Source organism: Sarcophilus harrisii, chromosome 2 (assembly GCF_902635505.1).
Source record: "Sarcophilus harrisii chromosome 2, mSarHar1.11, whole genome shotgun sequence".
NCBI classification, from domain to species: Eukaryota; Metazoa; Chordata; class Mammalia; order Dasyuromorphia; family Dasyuridae; genus Sarcophilus; species Sarcophilus harrisii.
In genome coordinates, this window is record NC_045427.1 from 194904374 (window position 1) to 194923591 (window position 19218).

A 19218-nucleotide genomic window follows, 5' to 3' on the forward strand; every position below is an offset into this window, starting at 1 on the left:
AGGAGACTTGTATTTAAATCCTCTCCAACAAGTTAATAGCTGTATGACTTTTGTCAAATTATTTAGTTCTTTGAATTACAGTGCTTCCTCATTAAATTGTGACAAAAAAATAAATAGATAAATGTAATTTCTGGGTAATTAATCATTTTATTGTCTAGCAAAAAGTTAATAAAAGAATGGTCATTTGGCCTTCTCTTGTAAACCAAGAAGAATCATGATGGCCTCTTGCCACTTATATGCCCTTGGAAAAGTGGGTATTCCCAATATACTTCAGTCAGCTCTGATTGGTTAACAATTAATATTGTGATGAGAAATGGATCTATTCTAATGAGGGAATGAGGGCCTTTGTTTTGATTTTGTCACTATTACTCTCAGACCACCTCCAACCTCAAGCAATCTATTCAAAGAATCAATACCCACCAACCCACCCACCAAGCCTGAATAGAACACTATGAGCTTCCCCAGTTGGATAGGATCTGAACAAGATTGAGAATGTTAAATCCAATCTCATTATAGAAAATAAGAAGGGAAAAGTCCTGCATCTTTCTAATATCGACAATTGCTTATTTAATTATCATTTCTTTCAGTATAATGAGGCAGTAATACTTTTACTACCTACTTCATAGGGTTGGCATGTTACATGTTCTGTAAACTTTGAAGTTATATAGAAATATGAGCTAATAAGGAGCACCATGGTATAATGGCTAGAGAGCTGGCCTTGTATCCAGCAGACCCAAGTTCTAATTTTGCCTGTATTTGACCAGACTGGCTATGCATCCATATAATTAGCACCCAAAACAACTTTCTTAGGGTGTGATTTACAAAGTACAGGAAGATTTGCATTGGTAGTGCTAATCTAAAAAGAAAACCTTTAAAATTAAAAATACAAGTTGTCTTCATCAGGACTATGACCCTTCTGATAAACTGACCATATCAGTTGGTCACTCGTCTTTCTTTTTTGCGTTCTCTCCATCCAAGCCATTCATCAGTCTAATCAACAAGCATGTTTTTAGTGCTTATTATATGCCAGAGGCAAGGAAGACAATGAAAGGCAAAAATAGTCCTTATCTTCTGGAAAATTACATTCTAATGGGGAGAAAGAAGGGACAATATGTCAATAAATAGGTACATAAATAGGTACCTAGGTACAGAATAAATGAAAAGCAATCTGAAAGGAGAACAATATATTAGCATCTTTGGGATTAGGAAAGGCCTCCTGAAGAAAATGGAATTTGAACTTAGTTTTGAATGAATCCAAAGTAGCCAAATAAAGCTATGAATAAAGGAGATGAAAGGAGAAATGATCAAGGTATGGGGAGCAGCTTGTGTAAAAGCGTGGTGCCAAGAGATGGAGAGTCTGTGAGAGGAGCAGCAAGTTACACTAGGCCAGTGGAGCTGGATCACAGAATGATAGAAAAGAGCAAAGTATAAGAATTCTGGCAAGGCAGAAATGGGCCAAGTTATTAAGTGCCTTAATGCCAGAGGACTGGGTGTGATACAGGTCAGACCTATGCTTTAGGAAAATCAGGAACACTAACCAAAGCTCTTGCAATAGTCTAGGAGTGACAGCCAGAGTCTGCACCCAGTTTGGATGAGTGAAGAGGAGGTGGATGTGGAAGAAGTTGTGAAGACTGCAGGAGGACAGTCTTTTAGTGAGAGGGGATGAGATCAAGGGGATTGATCTAGGGGGATTAACCGGCTTTGGTAAGGACAAGGGCCTCTTCACTGAGACAGTTGAGAAGGAGGAGATAGTGGAGGAAGACTTCTGAATGATGTGAGATCTGGGGAGGGGAGAAGATGGAGCTTTTAGGACTAACCTGGAGTGTTCCTGGTGAAGTATGATGCAGGCTCTTCAGCCGAGGGATGAGATGAAGGCTTGAGGAGGGATATGGTTTAGAACAGTTCCTTGGGGAATGGTAGAGGCAATCAGTTTGGGAGGGACAAAATGTTAGCCCTGCTGCCGAGCAGGTCCAGTTGAGAGCAGATGACATAAATTTGTAATCTCCTTGGTCATCAGAATTTAGTGATTTCTTCAGTTTCATTTATCAGAAGTGGTGAGTAAGATCATTGGTTAGAGTTTTTGGTATGGAACAATCAAATAGGACAGGGGGAGGTGGAGCAGGAGATATGAGAGAGGAGAATTCCTTAGAATTTAAAATTCTGTCAATTATTTCAACACAATCTTTAAGCTTTGTAGTGGCCCCTTCTCTATTTTTCAGATGCATCTCTCTCCATTTCAGTCTGCCCTCTACACAGCAGCCAGCATATTTATTAGATACTTGCCTATTTCAAAACATACAATGATTCCTTAGTGTCTTTGGATTAAATCCAAACCTGTCATCCAGGACCTTGTATCAACTTGCTTATTTATACTATCCCATCTAATTCCTATGTCTTCCTTCTGTGGCTTCCATCTAGATTCATTTTACTAACAACAGCTTATTTCTATTTCTCTGTGTATTACTTATTTAATTCATCCTCCTTGGAATGTCCTCTGTTCTCCTTTCTTTTAGTCTGTATTTTCATTTTCAAAATTCATCTCCAGAACTCACCTTCTATGACTAACTTGCTCTGCTCACTCCTCTACTAAGTACCCTCAGTTATTTATACACTCAATATGTTTTGTGTTAATTTGAATTAATTTGAAAAAGTGAATTGAATGCTAGTCCATAAAGAACTCTTCACTTATATTTCAGGTCTTTTTTTTTTTTTCCATTGTCTTATCTAGTTGGCTGGTTTATACTGTTCATTCATACTGATCTTGCAAGCTAGTAAAACTTCTAGCGTTTTCCCCTTACTTGGCCATCTGTCTAACCATGCTTTTATTCTTTATGTATACAAGTATTTTTATAGTGAGTTTTTACCTGATGTTATAGTATGATTCTTTCTTGGCTATCCACAGAAATCCCTGGGTTCTGACTTGCTTTTAAAAATCTTTTTATAACTATATTTCAATATAATTGGCTTCATTTGTAATTCAGTAAATTTCATTTTATGTATTTTAAAATATTATTTAGAGAAGGAATCACTGAGCATCACCAGACAGCCAAAGAGGTCCACAACCCACACTAAAAAGGATAAAAGCTCCTGGACTAGATAACTAAAATACTGCCAGTGGTAGTGGGATCATGGGAGAAGGTGTACCTTTATCCCTATTACATACTTGATACTGAATCATAAGCAATGCTGAAACTGGAAAAAAATCACATAATTATGCTGACTGTGGACGCTAAATTTATGTCAGATTCTGTCATCTGAGCTAGTCCTGCATCAGGGCTGCATTGTATTCTTCCCAAACGAATTCCCTATCCCACTCCCCAAAGCAGCTGTTCTAATAGTCTATATTCAATTAAATGAAACATGAAACCCAATTTTGATTTCTAGTTTAAAGTGAAATTCCTCATCCAGATTGTCTACTTACCCAGTGGATAGAACTTCAGTATTATTAAAATGTACTTGTTCACTCACCTAAAATAAACTTATATTCAGTCCTGTTGATTTTGAGGGCTATGTTTTTCATAGTAGGGTAGGGATGGGAAAAAAAAATTATGACAGGAAATCAAATGAAATTTTATCCTCAGAGACCTAAGACAAACCTTAATAAGCCATATTCTTTGACATCTTATGACATCAAGATCAGTACATGGCCAGGAAGATTTGGGTGTTATCCCACATCCTCTATTGTGTTGAGCAGTTCTTATAGGTTTTTCTATGTCTCAGAATAAGCTCCCATTTCCTTTTACTAGTAAAGAATATGAAATTAAAAAAAATACCTTTGATCTGAATTGGTGTATCATGGAGTAAAAGGGAAAAGTTAATTGCTTTTGTTTGAAGGAAGTCTTTGTAATTTAAAATAATTAATTGGGCTTGGGCAAGGACTAAAATCATTGAAAGGATTACAATAAATGATTTCTGAAGTCTCTTTTGGTAATAACCTATTAATTTATGATTTCTTCACTATTCTTTAGGATTCGCAAATTCGGCAAAGTACAACCTATAGTTTACACCAACCTCAAGGAAATAAAGAACATGGAACTGAAAGAAATGGTAATCTCTACAAGAAAAGTGATGGGTGAGTCAAGTATTTTGCAAAAATAGATTTTTTTTTTTTTGTGATTTTTACACTATTTGCATAAACCTGACACTAATTTTTTGTATGTTTTTTTTAAACAGGATCAGAAAAGTATGGCAAAAAAGGAAATGCTCAGTTAAAAATGGTTTTCTGACAATATCCCATGGTACCGTAAGTACTTCCCTCCCTCCCCCCCCAAAAAAAATCCATGTTCTCTCATGTTAGCATATATATGTACTTTTTATGAGGATGAAATATATAAGATTTTTTAAAAATCTTACATGGCTTGTATTTTTAAAGTTATAAAACTGAAGGGCAGAATGATTCTCCATAGCTATATGACTCTTAACAAGTCACTTAATCATTCAGTGTTTCAGATAGCTAAGATGAATATGTAGAATAGTAGTAATAATAATAACAATTATAAACCTAACATTTATATAATACCTACTATAGAGCAGGCTCTGTACTAAGTATTTGATAAATACAGTTTCATTTGATTTTTACAAGAACCTTGTGAGGTAAGTGCTACCATTCCCATTTTATAGATGAAGAAACTGAGGCAAATTATTTTTAAGCTATTTGCCCAAAGTCATACAGCTAGTAAGTGAGTGAAGCCAGATTTGATCTCCATTCTTCCTGACTCCAAACCAGCATCTTATCCACTGTGCCACCTGGGTGCCTCAGAATTAACTATAGCTTTGCCTTGGTAGAATGAGTGTCCTAAATGGAAGTTCTCTAAACCAGTGAAGGCACAAGTACAAGCAAACAACCAAAAAAAGGAATTCATTGTTGAAAAGATTGATTGGGTTTTGGTTTTGTTCCCATTTTTAGTGTATGTTGAAAATGATGAACTGCAGTTCCCTTTTCTGGTGAAAGGGAAACATGTTGTCCATTAGATCTGTTTTCATGTCATATTTCATGTTGACTTACAGAAGAAGCCCAGTAATGGCATCCATAACAGGGTTCATTAGTCAATAAACCAGAACTTTCTCAGGGTTATATTTCAAGGTGATTTTCTGAAGGAACCCATTCATTGAATTGAGATCACCCATAGAGGATTCTGGTTAGAAACTGGTAGTAGCCCCAGGTTGAATGTATTTTGTTCTTAGCTGAGGGATCTTGAGAATTACCAGAGGGGGCCAAATTATCCTGAAGAACCCAAGATAATCATTCCTTGCTTTGCAGTCTACTGCTTACACAAATAGTGAGGGAGCTATCCATCAGCTGTCCCTCTTCCTGACAAGTTTCTGGGCTGAAATATGATAATTTTCTCAACATGAGAGATGTCTATTTTGTTCATTTTTTTCATAATTTTTCCTCTGGTTGTTCTGTAACAAAATGCTCTCTTTGGGGCAGGGAAGAATTTTCTTTTTTTTTTTTTTTCCAAAAAATTAAAACTTTTTTATTTTCAAAATATTTGTATGAAAAACTTTCAACATTCATCCCTTCAAAACTGCATGCTCCAAAAAATTTCCCCCCTTCCCCTCATCCCATTCCCTAGATGGCAAGTAATCCAATATATGTTAAATATGTGCAATTTTCTATACATATTTCCACAAATATCATGCTGCACAAGAAAAGTCAGATCAAAATTTTTTTAAATGAGAAAGAAAACAAAATGAAAGCTAAGAACAACAAAAAAGTAAAAATACTATGTTGTGATCCACATTCACTTTACACAGTCTTCTCTCTGGGTACAGTTGGCTTTCTCCATAATAAAACTATTGGAACTGACTTGAATCATCTCATTGTTGAAAAGAGCCATGTCCATCAGAACTGATTATCATATAATCATGAACTTGCTGTATACAATGTTATTTCTATCTTATCTTGGTATAGGGTGTTAAGTTGTGGATCAATACCTATCTTCTGCCATACTAATTTCTAATTTTCCCAGCAGTTTTTGTCAGAGAGTGAGTTCTTATTCCAAAAGCTGTTGTCTTTGGGTTTGTCAGACACTAGATTATGATAGTCATTGACTGTTTTGTCCTGGGAACCTACCCTATTCCACTGATAGATTTTAGTATTAAATGGCTTTGATGGCCACTGCTTTATAATATAATTTTAGGTCTGATACAGCTAGGCCACCTTCATTTGCATTTTTCACTAATTCCCTTTTAATTCTGGATCTTTTGTTCTTCTGAATGAACTTTATTATTATTTTTTCTAGCTCTGTAATTTCTTGGGAGTTTGACTGCTATGACATTGAATAAGTAGATTAATTTAAATTGTATTGTCATTTTTATTATGTTAGTTTGGGTATCCCAAATAAACTGTGCCCAATCCATATTACATCTTTGTGTTACCTTCTCTGGCTTGCTTCCTGAAGCTGAAACTCCAGTTTTCACACATAACTATCACAGAAATGACTTCAAAGGCCATGTAGCCCCACTTATACCTGAACAAGAATCCTGTCTGTAGTATACCTAACAAATGGTGCTCCAGCCTTTAATTCAGGGACTTTATTGAAGGACAGCCCACTGTCTTCAGAGGCAGCCTATTTCACTTTAGAATAGCTCTAGAGATTAGAAAATTGTTTTGTTTCTGTAGCTAATTTTTTTTTTAATTTAATAGCCTTTTATTTACAGGATATATGCATGGGTAACTTTACAGCATTAACAATTGCCAAACCTCTTGTTCCAATTTTTCACCTCTTACCCCCCCCACCCCCTCCCCCAGATGGCAGGATGACCAGTAGATGTTAAATATATTAAAATATAAATTAGATACACAATAAGTATACATGACCAAAATGTTATTTTGCTGTACAAAAAGAATCAGACTCTGAAATATTGTACAATTAGCTTGTGAAGGAAATCAAAAATGCATGTGGGCATAAATATAGGGATTGGGAATTCAATGTAATGGTTTTTAATCATCTCCCAGAGTTCTTTCTCTGGGCATAGCTGGTTCAGTTCATTACTGCTCCATTGGAAATGATTTGGTTGATCTCATTGCTGAGGATGGCCAGGTCCATCAGAATTGGTCATCATATAGTATTGTTGTTGAAGTATATAATGATCTCCTGGTCCTGTGTAGCTAATTTTGTTATTAAATCCCATATAGATAGGCAGTTGTGAAGTTAGGAGAGAAGCAGGAATTTTATGTTACTTTGTACCATAGACATAATGTCAGTGTATAAGTATGTATTTCTGTATATACTGAAGGAATGAATTTGTATCTTATCATATCTGTTTATTTGAAGTAAAGCTGACTGAATTCTATATCTACAAAGTCTATCAAAATAACAACACGATTTAATTTCACACTTATATGGGGAGTATTGATTCTTGCTCATTCAACATTTTCATATACTTATGAAGAGAATAATCAAGGCTGTGGATCTTACTTTAAGCTAATAAATGATTATTCTTTCACAACACAAGTAAAAACAAGGCTCTGACTTGTGTGGATATCTGATTATTCTCTTTTTTTCTAGGTACGTGAGGTTTTTAGACTTCACTATCCCTTGTTTAAGTTTCCCATCAGAAGATGGTTTGGATTCCATTAGAATTTGATGGGATGCCCCAGTTTCTAGCTTCTCACATAAATGTAACCAGAATCACTAGGAAGCTGAGAACTCAGTTTGTTATAAAAGTTGCATATTTAATTAGTGCTTTGTCTTTGGAGAGGAAATGCTCTCTAGGGATTTCCCTACTCTGTGAACATGTTGCCCCTCAGTAAGTTTGATAGGGAGCTCTGGCTGTGCCTCTAGCAACTTTTGGATTGAACAGATTGAGGTAGCTATGGCATGCCAAAGATGAGAAAGCAGATTGTGAGTTTTTCGTTATAAAATCTGTCTGATTCTTTCTTTGCCAGAAGAAATGAAGAGGACAATCTGACAATGCCCCTGACAGTCACTGAGTTCCTTTTCTTCCACCCCTGAAAGTTCTGTCTTCCTCAACATTCTTCATTTGCTGGAAGTCAGAAACTCACCTCCCTCCTCCACTTGCTATTTTATGTAGTCAGACATTACAGGTGGTGAATCCAGTCAGCCAGTGCTGACGAAAAGTGTCTTTGAGGGCTTGGTGTTTTTTCTCTTCAATGTACATGTGTATTACATATTTAATGTTTCCTTCATGAGTTAATTTGCAATCAGGAAAAAGGACTGTTTTCCAGTGCAGCTGTCTAAATAGGCACCTAGGAGCAGGATCTGGTACACAGCTGCAAATCAGTTCTTTAAGAGAAGGAATCAGAAACTATATTTGTGATGTTGGGAGTTCTTTCTTGGAAGTTGGCAAGTAATTTAGACTTAAATAATTGGTTTTTATCACCTCCTCCCAACTAGCTGAGGGATAATGATATCTACCATTGTATATTAAAGCTCAGATTTAGGGTTCCCTGTTGATTAAGGCTAATAATTTTGTTTTCTTCATGCTGGCAATAAGTGATCCTTGGCCTCCTTTATAGTTACCATATGACTTTGCCCTAGGGTCAAATAACTCTCATTATTCCCTGTTGTTAGTTTTCCAGAATTGGGTTAGTGATAGGTTCAGGAAGATTGTGAAAAGAAATTTGAGCTTTATTTTCAGAAATTTAGAAGTTGTGAAGGTATAGATTACCATTGTAATTCAAAATTCCTGGCCTTTTTTGTGATATTGGTAACAAAAAAAGTTCATTGACATTGTATTCTTTTTAAATATATGATCCTTGCTGAGTCAATGAACATTTCCTTCTTCCTAACTCCAATCTTAGTTCTATATGACAAGTTTTATCACATAGAAATAGCTAGATAGGATACTTAATTAGGATAGGGAATCTAATTAGACCTAAGCTTAACTGAGATCTATTTGTCCATAATTTGGAATAACACGCAGAAGTGTTTTTAAAATGTTTTCCCCTTACCCTAAATGTTTAATTTAATGAGATTTTTTTCTGAAGAGACTGAAAATTTGTTTTGTGAACCAAAAAATGAAGGAATATAGTTTATTAGTTGGAGCTGGAGATTAATTGAAATATTTTATTTAAAATTTTAAACTAAAATTGAATTTTTAAAATTTAAAATAATTATTTTGATAAGCATCTTTGTGACTATCAATATAGTGACCCATTGTTGCAGATGTAATCAGTACATTTTTCCAACTATCAATAATTTATCCATGTTTAGCAAGCTACCACTATCCATTCCCATATTACTATTCCCAATGTATGTACTATTAGATTATATTTCATGAGTGACCATAGGTTCTCCAAGAACAAAAGCCCATCTTTTTAACAGTACCATTCTCCTAATGATCTATAGCAACAATTTATGAAACACTGTACTTTCCAAAGAATAAAAATGCAGATTTACCAAAGATAGTTTGCATGAAGAATTTGCTTAGAATACAATATCTAGGAGAGTTTGATCAGAAGATAGTTAATTGATCATGAGAGGTGAGCAAGGAATAAGAATAGATAGGAAGCCTGAGCAGTGTGCTGATCTGCACAAAATAATTAGATGCCCTAGAAGTAGGCATCTCCCAACATGTTAAATGAATCATTAGCAGAAGATTTATGGGATGATATGAACTCAAATCAGAGAGGATGTGAGGTGCATATGAATTGTGTTCTTCACTGTAGGAGGGAGTACCCATGTGAATGAGGTATACCTCTAGGATTAGCAAATACCAGCAATAATTGTGCAGTCTAATATATTCAGAAACTCCCATAAGCATATAGCCTCTTACCACCTAATAGGAAATAGGAAATTGACAGTTTTCACAGGTATAATACACAATGATAAAGTAACATGGTGATGTGTAGGGTAAGGTTACTTTACTGTAGAATTTTGTGTGAATGTTGGTGGACATTGACTTGTAGGGAAAAAAAGCATGAATCTGGTCTAAATTTATTTGAGTTTAAAGATCTTCATTGTGACATTTCAAATAATACCTGAAGGTAAAAAGAATACCTTTAGACACTTTACAGAACATTTTTCAAAAAGAAGACTCATATATGAATTATCCCTGGCAAATTACTTTACTTCCTTATGAAGGAAGAATATCGGGTTCCTCATCTGTAAAATGGGAGTTGGACTAGATGTATTGTAAAAGCCTTCAAGCTTGAAATTCTATTATCTTCTAGGAACCTGTCTTAGAGATTTAAAAAAAAAAATGTTGATATCACCTGAGACAACTCAACACCTTAAGTCCTTACGACTGTTCCTGGAGAGTTTATAGAATGGGAACTGGGTGAGATACTCCTGAATCATTTTATGGGGAATAGTGATGTACTTGTACATGGGAAGAGATCTCACATCTCAACATATTCAGATATATTGGTAATGTTGAATGAATGAATTCTAGGTAAATAAATCTATATAAGATTTTCTTATTTTCTTTCATGGAATATGGTGACCAGAGGTTGTAATCTATTTAAACTTGGCAAAATTTGAAAATTATTTACTTTAGCTTTTTCTTTAAAAAACCTGGGAGATGGCTGAAGGGCACAATAGTATGTTTCACAGGAAGAAATCTTAGTTTGTTTTGCTATTTTAAAACATTTTTTTTTTCTAAATAAAAGTAAATCCTTCTCCTAGTCTCCATTCTGGTAGACTAATTATGATGTTTTATGAAAAGGGAAGAAAATAGCTATTTTTGATACTTTTCTTTTTTTCTTCTTTTTAAATTCTGTAGCTAACGTGCATGAGTAGATGTGTGAATATAGGGTGTTTTGTTGAAACTTCAATGACAGAGGTGCTTTGCTTTAAAAGACACCTCTTGAAAGCTTTTTTAGTCTCTAGAAGTATGGATCTGTTATCTGTCATCACTTCAAGAAGAAGAGAAAATTACTTATCTGCCATTTGTGCTGTCTGAAGGCAATAATTATTGCAAGGCGTACTCTTCAGCTTTCTTTCCCTGCTGGGAGTTGGTAGTGTGTTTACATTTATAAATGCATTTTTAATTTAGCCAGAAAAGAGAGTTGAAGGTCTGTGTCACTCAGTGGCTATTCTGTTTCATCAGCAAGTATTTGGAGTTAATGACTCTAAAATTGAGCTGCAAAACGTTTCAAACTCAGCCAGGTATGGCTGGATCTGCTGAACTGGAATAGATACACTGATTATACTTACTGCTGTTAGAAATTTAGTTATGGTCATATCTATTTAAATCACATAGAAAAAAATATATGCACTCTTTGCCTTGAATGGAAGATCTTAGATGACAAAAATCCACAGAAAAAGACTCTGAACATACATATTATCTTGTGCCTTCTACACTTAACAGATCCTTGAGACCTAGGATCTTGTCCTAATTTATATCCTCCTATTACTTGTTTGGTGCCATGTATGTAATACATGTTTAAGAAATGGTTTTTGTAATACAATTTATTCTAAAGATTATTTAGCAAACTAAAAATAATAGGGCATGTCTGCTGTTAAAAAATGGCTATTTTGTGTTTTCCTTTGTCTTGTCTTAGGCTAACCGTCCTCCTGCAAAGCTCAATCTCTTAACCTGCCAAGTGAAAACAAATCCAGAGGAGAAAAAATGTTTTGATCTCATATCACGTAAGTTTTTTCCACAATCCCTGGGGGATGGGGAGAATTGGAAGTTGTTGGGAAGGGGGGGGCTTTTTTTTTTAATTAATTTATTTATTTTTATTATAATAACTTTATTGACAGAGAAGGGGGGCTTTTTGATATTAGCTTCAAGGGTTCCCTTGTTTGGGGCAACATAGCAGCTTATGGTTGTTTAGTCATGTCCAACTCTTTGTGACCCCATATGGAATTTTCTCAGCAAATATAATGGAGTAGTTTGCCATTTCCTTTTCCAACTCATTTTACAAATGAGGAAACTGAGGTAGATGGGCTAACTAATATTAGAGGCTGCATTTGAACACAGGGAAATGAGTTTTCCTGACTCCCAGCCTGGCACTCTATCCACTTGCCACCTTGATACTCCAACATGATCACTAACTCTCTCTATGCAATTTAGATGGTTGCTATTTAATCAGACCTAAATTTCAACTGTGTTGTTGGCACTTAATTAAAATAGCCACAAGGCTCATTGTTGCTATAATCTGTAGTAACAATCTGTGATGTTATGAAAAGCATTTGATTCAGATTTGTAAATAACTACAGACAACATAACCCTCCAGCTTGTGGTTTTTCAGTCAACATGTACTTATCCCTGAAGGTGGGTAAATGGTAAAAGTATAATATTTTAGTGATGCATGGTCTCATTGTTCTGGATACTGCTCCATTGGCACTAGTTGCAACCTTTGTACAATTTAATAGATGGATTTATAGGAAGTATTCTGACTTTAGTGGAGAAGATTATAAATAAATATAATTATAGTTCCTTTATTTTTTTTACACCAAATCAGCATAATTTAGTTCTTCCCTTGAAAGAGGACTAGAGACAATTATTTGACAAAAACTATTGGGAAAGCTAAAAAAAAAAATTAGTTTGGCTGAAATTAGAATTAAGAACAACATTTTATATCATTTATCACAAGAAACTCTAAATGGATATTAAAAGTCATAATATAAAAAATTAAAATTTAATTTATGTATCTTACACAACTATAGCTGTAAATAAGATTTTTAACCAAACAAGGGATAGAGGTAGTCATAAGATAATATAGTTCATTTTGTGAAATGAAAAATAATTTTCATGAATTATGTAACTAAGATAAGAAAGGAAGTGGGAAAGGGGGAAATTTTTACTTCTAATATCTCCTATATCTGATATAGACTTCATAGTCAAAGAACCTAAAAGAAACTAACATAAATATATAATTAAAATAGTCGTTTTTTGTTGTTCATCATCTGCAGCAGAAGTTTTCAAACTTTTTGTCCTTAGGATTCCTTCATACTCTTTACAACTACTACGAAACAACCTTTTGTTTATGTGGAATACTCCATTGAATTATCATATTGGTAATTAAAATATTCCAGTATAATTTTAAGAACAATTTAGGCTCCTGAAAGACTTTGAACTACATTTTGAAAACTGTGATCAATAAGAAGAAGGAATTGAATTAAAAGATACCTAAGGTCCTTTTTATAAGATCATAAGACTTAGTGCTAGAAAAAGACGTGCTGTCTAGTTCAGGAGTTCTTAGCTTTTTTTGTTTCATGGATTCCTTTGGCAATCTAGTGAAATCTTTTGAGATCTTTTTAGAGTGATATTTTTCAATACATTAAATACATAAGATTATAAAAGTGACAAATTGTATTGATATACAATTGCCAACATTATTATTATTATTATTTTTCATTACTTCATATCTGAAACCATCTCTCTTCAATTTTCACGCTCTGCTCCTAGTTCTTTTTGGGGGGTGAAAAGACAAGCTTATCTCTCTTATACAGACATGAAAATACTTAAAGATTCCTTTCCAAGTTAAACATTTTCAGTTCTTTTAATCAATTTTGGTGTCTCATTTAAAAAAAATGTATTTATTCATTTAAACTTTGAATACAAAATAGAAAAAGTTATGTGAACAGTAATTTTTTAATAACATTAAAGGATTCAAAATATATAACAAATTTACATTTCAAGAAAGCATATATAATAATAGAACACATTGTATTCAGAACTGCCCATCTTTTCTTTGCTTCCTTATAGGTTTTCTTTTGTTTTCTGCTGTACATTTTTAACTTTATTTCCCCCCCTTTCTTCCCTCCCTGTTTCCCTCAGGCAGGCTACATGTATATTCTTGCACGCATATATCTATACACACTTATATATACAAAAGTAACTATAATCATAGACATTCATATACATCTTTGTGAAATTGTACTTCACTTATTCCTCCTGTTTCTCTGAAAGTAAATAATGTCATCCTTCTTAGGTTCAAGAGTTTCCATTATTTTTCTGAATCCACTATCATTTCCTATACCACAGCAATATTCCAATAGTATACTACCTAAAACAATATTAATATGGCTAACATATAATATAGATTTCTCTCCTTTGATTAGTCTTGTTTAACTTTGACTTTGTCTGAGATAAGTTATTACTACTACTACTTTTTTTTTCTAATAAATTCTATTCCTGATCTGTTACTGTGTTTGTGTGTCTCTTGTTTCCTGTATCTTCTAACTCCTCTTCACTCACCCAGTAGCCTGCCTTGCTATTACTTAACTTCCTCCCTTCCAAGGATTCCCCTCCGCCGCCCTTATCTTCTCCCTACACCCTTTCCCTCTTTATCCCATTCCCATTCATCCAAACATCTTATCCTATTGCCCTTAATCTACACACCCTTCTGTAAACCTACCTTAGTCTATTTTCTTCCCCTTTTTATCTCTGTATAAATTTTGGAACGTTTTATACCCTTCTACATATATGTTTCCAAACCCATTCCCAGTGTGAGTAGGTTTTCAGAACTAGCAGCCTCCTCCCTGATCTAATTTTTCTGTGTCAGTTCTTACTCTCGTATCTCATTCTCACTCATACATATAACATAATTACTGTTTTTACCTTTCCCTACATCACATCTTACTCAGCTCTACCCCAGATTTTCTTTTGAACTATCCAATTACTAATGACAATCTTAGATGTGTGGTTTACATTTCCACATATAAAACATAAGCGGTTTGTCTTTATTGAGTCCCTTGAAATTAGTCTTTGATGTTTGTTTACTTTATAGCATTTCAAATTTTCTACTGAGTTTAGTTTTTTTTTTGCTGTTGTTTTGTTGTTTACAACAAAATCCTGAAATCTAGTAATTTCTCTGAAGGTTTATTTTTTCTATTCAGGATTATACTTAATTTTGCAGGATGTAATATTTTCAACCCTCTTTCTTGTGGTCCTTGATTTTATTATTCCAAGACCTGTGGTCTTTTATTATAGTCTCTGATAGGTCTTTTATGATTCTAATTGTGGCTCCAGGGTATTTGAATTGGGGGGAGGGGGAGGGAGGTTGTTTGTGTTGTTTTGGTTGGATTTGTTTTTTGTTTTGATTTTGGTTGCTTGTCAATTTTGTCTTTGATCTGGGGATTTTGAAATTTAGCAGGGGTGTTCCTGTAGACTTTTCTTGTAGGATATTTTTCAGGTGGTGATCAGTAGATTTTTTTCTAGTTCTACTTTCCCCTCTTCTTCTAACACTTCAGGAGGGTTTTCTTTGGTTATTTCTTGTATTATTATATCAAGATTCTTTTTTTGGTCATAATGTTCAATTAGTCCAATTATTCTTATGTTTTCTTGATTTGTTTTCCAAATCTTGTTTTTCTTATATGATGCCTTATATTCTCTTCTATTTTTTCATTCTTTATATTTTGTTTTATTATTTCTTGGTCTCTTATTGCTTCAGTGATTTCTCCTTGCCCAATTTTAATTTTCAAAGATTCATTTTCCCTAAAACTCTCTGTCTTATTTTTAGTTGGTTGACATGATCCTATTTTTCTTGGATTATATTTTTTTAAATTTTTTTCTCAATTTCTCTCATTTGATTTTTGAAGACTTTTTTTTAGTTCTTCTGTGAATCCTTTTTTTTTGGCAAGTAACCATTTCATGTTACTCTTTGGGGTAACTTTAGTTTGTTACTTTAATTTGCTCCTCTGAAGATAAATCCTGGTATTCCTTATTACTATAGTAACTTTCTTTAATTGGGTCCCTACTCCTTTGCCTGCTCATTTTTTTTTTTTTTTTTTTAAATAAGAATTTGTTAGCGTGATCACTTCTAGTCCTGTGGTGGGGAAGATGGTGCCTCTGGCCTCAGGTTCTCCTTTAGTTCTCATCTCTGATGTGGAACTGGAAACTAAGAATTCTACTTTCCTGTAATTGCTTGCTGCATTCCTGCCACACTGCTTCTGCACTTATCCAGTGTGTGCTAGTTCTTTCTCAACTAGGGCTGTGAGAAGCAGAGGTTCCCTCACTTTTACTCAATTCAGACCTCTTACTCCCTACATTGGAAGGTAGATGAAAGTTCCTATACTAGGTGAGGGTACATCCCAACTCACCAAAACCCCAAGCCTAGCAGCTTGTTGTTTCAACAGAACTAGCCTGGAATTGGTTACACATCACTAGAGCCAAATCTTGGTCCTGTTATCTTTCTTGGGATCTTCTGCATTTGTTCCAGGAGGCATTATCCTGCCGCAACTCCTATTTGTTTTTGAGCGTTCCTTATTTGCCTTGAAACAGTTTTCTTTATGGGGAATATCTGGAGAACTTAGAATTTTCTGACCTATTCCTACCATCTTCCTAGAATTCTTCCCAATATATTATTAAATAAAACAAATTCAGATTGTTATATTTCATTTTATATATATATATATATATATATATATATATATGTATGTATGTTATATGTTAAACTAGTTTAGTCTTCTCCTTTAATTAATAATTCAGATGTGGTCTGATCAGAGCAAGGCATAGAAGAATTATTATTTCCCTAGATCTGAATACTATTCCTTTTTTAATGTAGACTGCGATTTTCATTAGCTTTTTTGGGTGTTGTATAATACTGTTGATTTGTACTGAGTTTATAGTTCACAGAAACCTCCATATCTTCAAGTGAACTATTTTCTAGTAATATCTTTCCCATCTTACATTTTTAAAGCAGATTTTATGACCTCAGGTTTAAGACTTCACATTTATCTCCCTAGTAAATGATATATTATTAGATTTGTCCCAGCAAGATCTGTTTGGATCCTTCCTTTGTCATTTCCTATGTTCCAATACTTTCTATTTTCTTGCAGCTCCCTTAAAAAGAAAGAGATGGAGAGAACAAAGCGGGGAGGGAGGAAATGACAGTCAAATGAACCTCTCCATTTTATTGTCTTTTATTATTCCTTCATATAAGACTGTACTTACTTAACTAAAATTTTCAGAGGAATTAAGAATTTTAAATGGGATTTTTCATGATACTTTGCTGTAAATTCTTCCTTTCCTTTCTCTCTGATTTCCACAAGAACTTTACTGTTCTGAACCAGATATAGTAATGGAGACAGGCAGAAATATAAGATCTCTGGAATGTGAAGAGGGTTATAAAACTTTTGTTTTCTCAAGAGCTCTTCTCTGCCTCGAGATTTTAAGATGGGATCCAAATTTAAATTTAGAAGTTTCTTTTGTATCTCCATCTTGTACCCCTTCACTCTGTTTTTCTTACTTCTCTAAAAGGTTTGATTCTGTAAATTTAGAGAATTAGAAAGTAACTTAGAGCTCAATTAATTCAACTTCTTTATTTTATATATGAGGAAACCAAAACACAGAAAAGGAAAATGACTTGGCAAAGATTACATAGCTAGTTAGCATCAAAGCTGGACCAGACTCTATACATAGGTCCCTCCTAGCTCTCAGCTCTTGGTTGACTAATTTTGATTATCCTTATTCTCATGTGTCATACAAAGGTTGTCCTCATTTTTATGTAGAATGCATAGGAAATATTTGATCATTAATTAAGGTTGCATTTGGAGTTCCTGCCATATAGATGTTTTCTGCACATGACATAAGTTATAAAGTTTATGGATTTATAAAAAAGTAAAGCTGCTTTTTTTTTTTTTATTCTGAGGAAACAATTTCAAGACTCCATCACATCTTTAGAGGATTTTTTTTTCTAATCTTTCCCATTCTTCTTTAAGATCATTTATGTAGCAATGTTCCTTATAGTGGTACTGAGTCCTTTTTTGCACAATAATGTATCTTGCAAGGTATGGAGTAGGAAAAATCTTGCTCTTCTCATAGTGTATTTCCCCTTCAAACAAGAGACAACCTTAATTTGAAATGAAAATTTCTCAGCTCAGGATGGATGGGATGTAGGTTCCCAAGATATGGTTTAGTCTTCCAGTTTGAATACAGAAGTGTTTATGGGTTTATTTTATCTTGGTACATAGTAGTGTCATTTAGGTATATTTCAATAACTGAGGGGCTCACAGACCTGCAAAGAATTTAAATCATTTATAAAAATTCAGAAACTGCCAATTAGGTCAGAAAAACATGGTTTGTTATTGCTGAGTTTGAATTGCAAATACACCTTAATTATGCAACATTTTTATCCTTTTATTATTTATAAAAAACTTTTTTGGTCCAGAACTCTCAATTCATTAGTATAAAAATTTCCTGGTGAGTAATATTCCACTATTCATTCTGCTCAATTGATCAATCAGTAAACATTTATTAAGTTCTTACTATGAGCCAGGTACTCTGCTAAGCACTGGGGCTACAAATGCAAAAAAAGACAGTCCTTGCCCAAGAGGAGCTTACAGTTTCATGGGGGAAGACAGTTCCCACAAGAAAGCTGGATTTCTTTTTAACCGTATTTTAGATGGTTTGTGGGTTATTTGTTCAGTGCCAGAATGTGACAGGCAGAACTTAAATCCAAGTTTTCCTTACTTGATACTAGGTCTCATTTATATTCTTAATTATTTAAAATTGCTCATGGAGATATAGAATGAGAGGGAAAATGTAATTTCAGGAATCTTCAGAATTGGAAGTAAATTGGAAAACTTAGGAAGTCAGGACACCTGAATCCTAGACTTGGCTCCTACATAACCTAGCTTTATAATGTGGGGTGTGCCACATCATCTTTGTCATTTCTTCATGACTCAGTGACCTTATCTGTGAATAGGAAAATACTACCTCCCTTTTCTTACCAGGATCATATATAAGTATAAAGTAAGATAATATTTGGGCAAATAATTTGAGCCATGTAAAACCCCATGGCACAAATGGTGCCCACCAATTTTCTTTAGTTGCTGACTGCCTTACAACCTCTCATACCATCCTCCATTCAACTTATTTCACTTCCACTATCTTTAGAATTTGGCAATGTCTCTGCCTCTCCCTGTCTCTATGTCTCTCTAACTTTCTATCTCTCCTCCTCCCCCTTTTTGTCCCCTCTCTTTTTCTCTATCTCTCTCTTTCTCTCTTGTCTCCCCACTCTTTCTGTCTCCTCTGCCTCCTTTTGTCTCTCCCCCCCCCCACATTTATCTTTTCTCTTTTGCTCTCTTCTGTGTCTCTTTGTGTGTCTCTCTCTTACTCTCATGCTCTCCTTTCTGTCTCTCTCTCCCCCTCTTTCCCTTCTTCCTTTCCTCTTTCTTTCCCTCTTCCTTCCCTCTCTCTCTTCTTCCTTTCATTCCCCTTCCTCCCTCTCCTCATTTTTCTGTCTGTCTGTCTCTGACCCCTGCTGTCTTAGCAAAACAAGAGATTTTGATATTAAAGACTTTCACTAGATTTGCACTATGATTTTGAAAGATGTTGACTTCTGCTCTTTTGAAG

The 19218-nt window shown here is 34.4% G+C and overlaps 1 protein-coding gene across 7 annotated transcripts in view; it reads left to right on the plus strand.

Annotated features, from left to right (window-relative positions):
* ASAP2 (ArfGAP with SH3 domain, ankyrin repeat and PH domain 2) overlaps positions 1-19218 on the plus strand; it is a 259957-nt gene that overhangs the window by 162208 nt on the left and 78531 nt on the right. For all 7 annotated transcript variants that reach the window (XM_031951206.1, XM_031951202.1, XM_031951204.1 and 4 more), the window contains 3 exons: positions 3969-4072; positions 4174-4243; positions 11474-11561. In XM_031951206.1, the coding sequence (XP_031807066.1) occupies positions 3969-4072; positions 4174-4243; positions 11474-11561 (262 nt within the window). The remainder of the gene's footprint in view (positions 1-3968; positions 4073-4173; positions 4244-11473; positions 11562-19218) is intronic.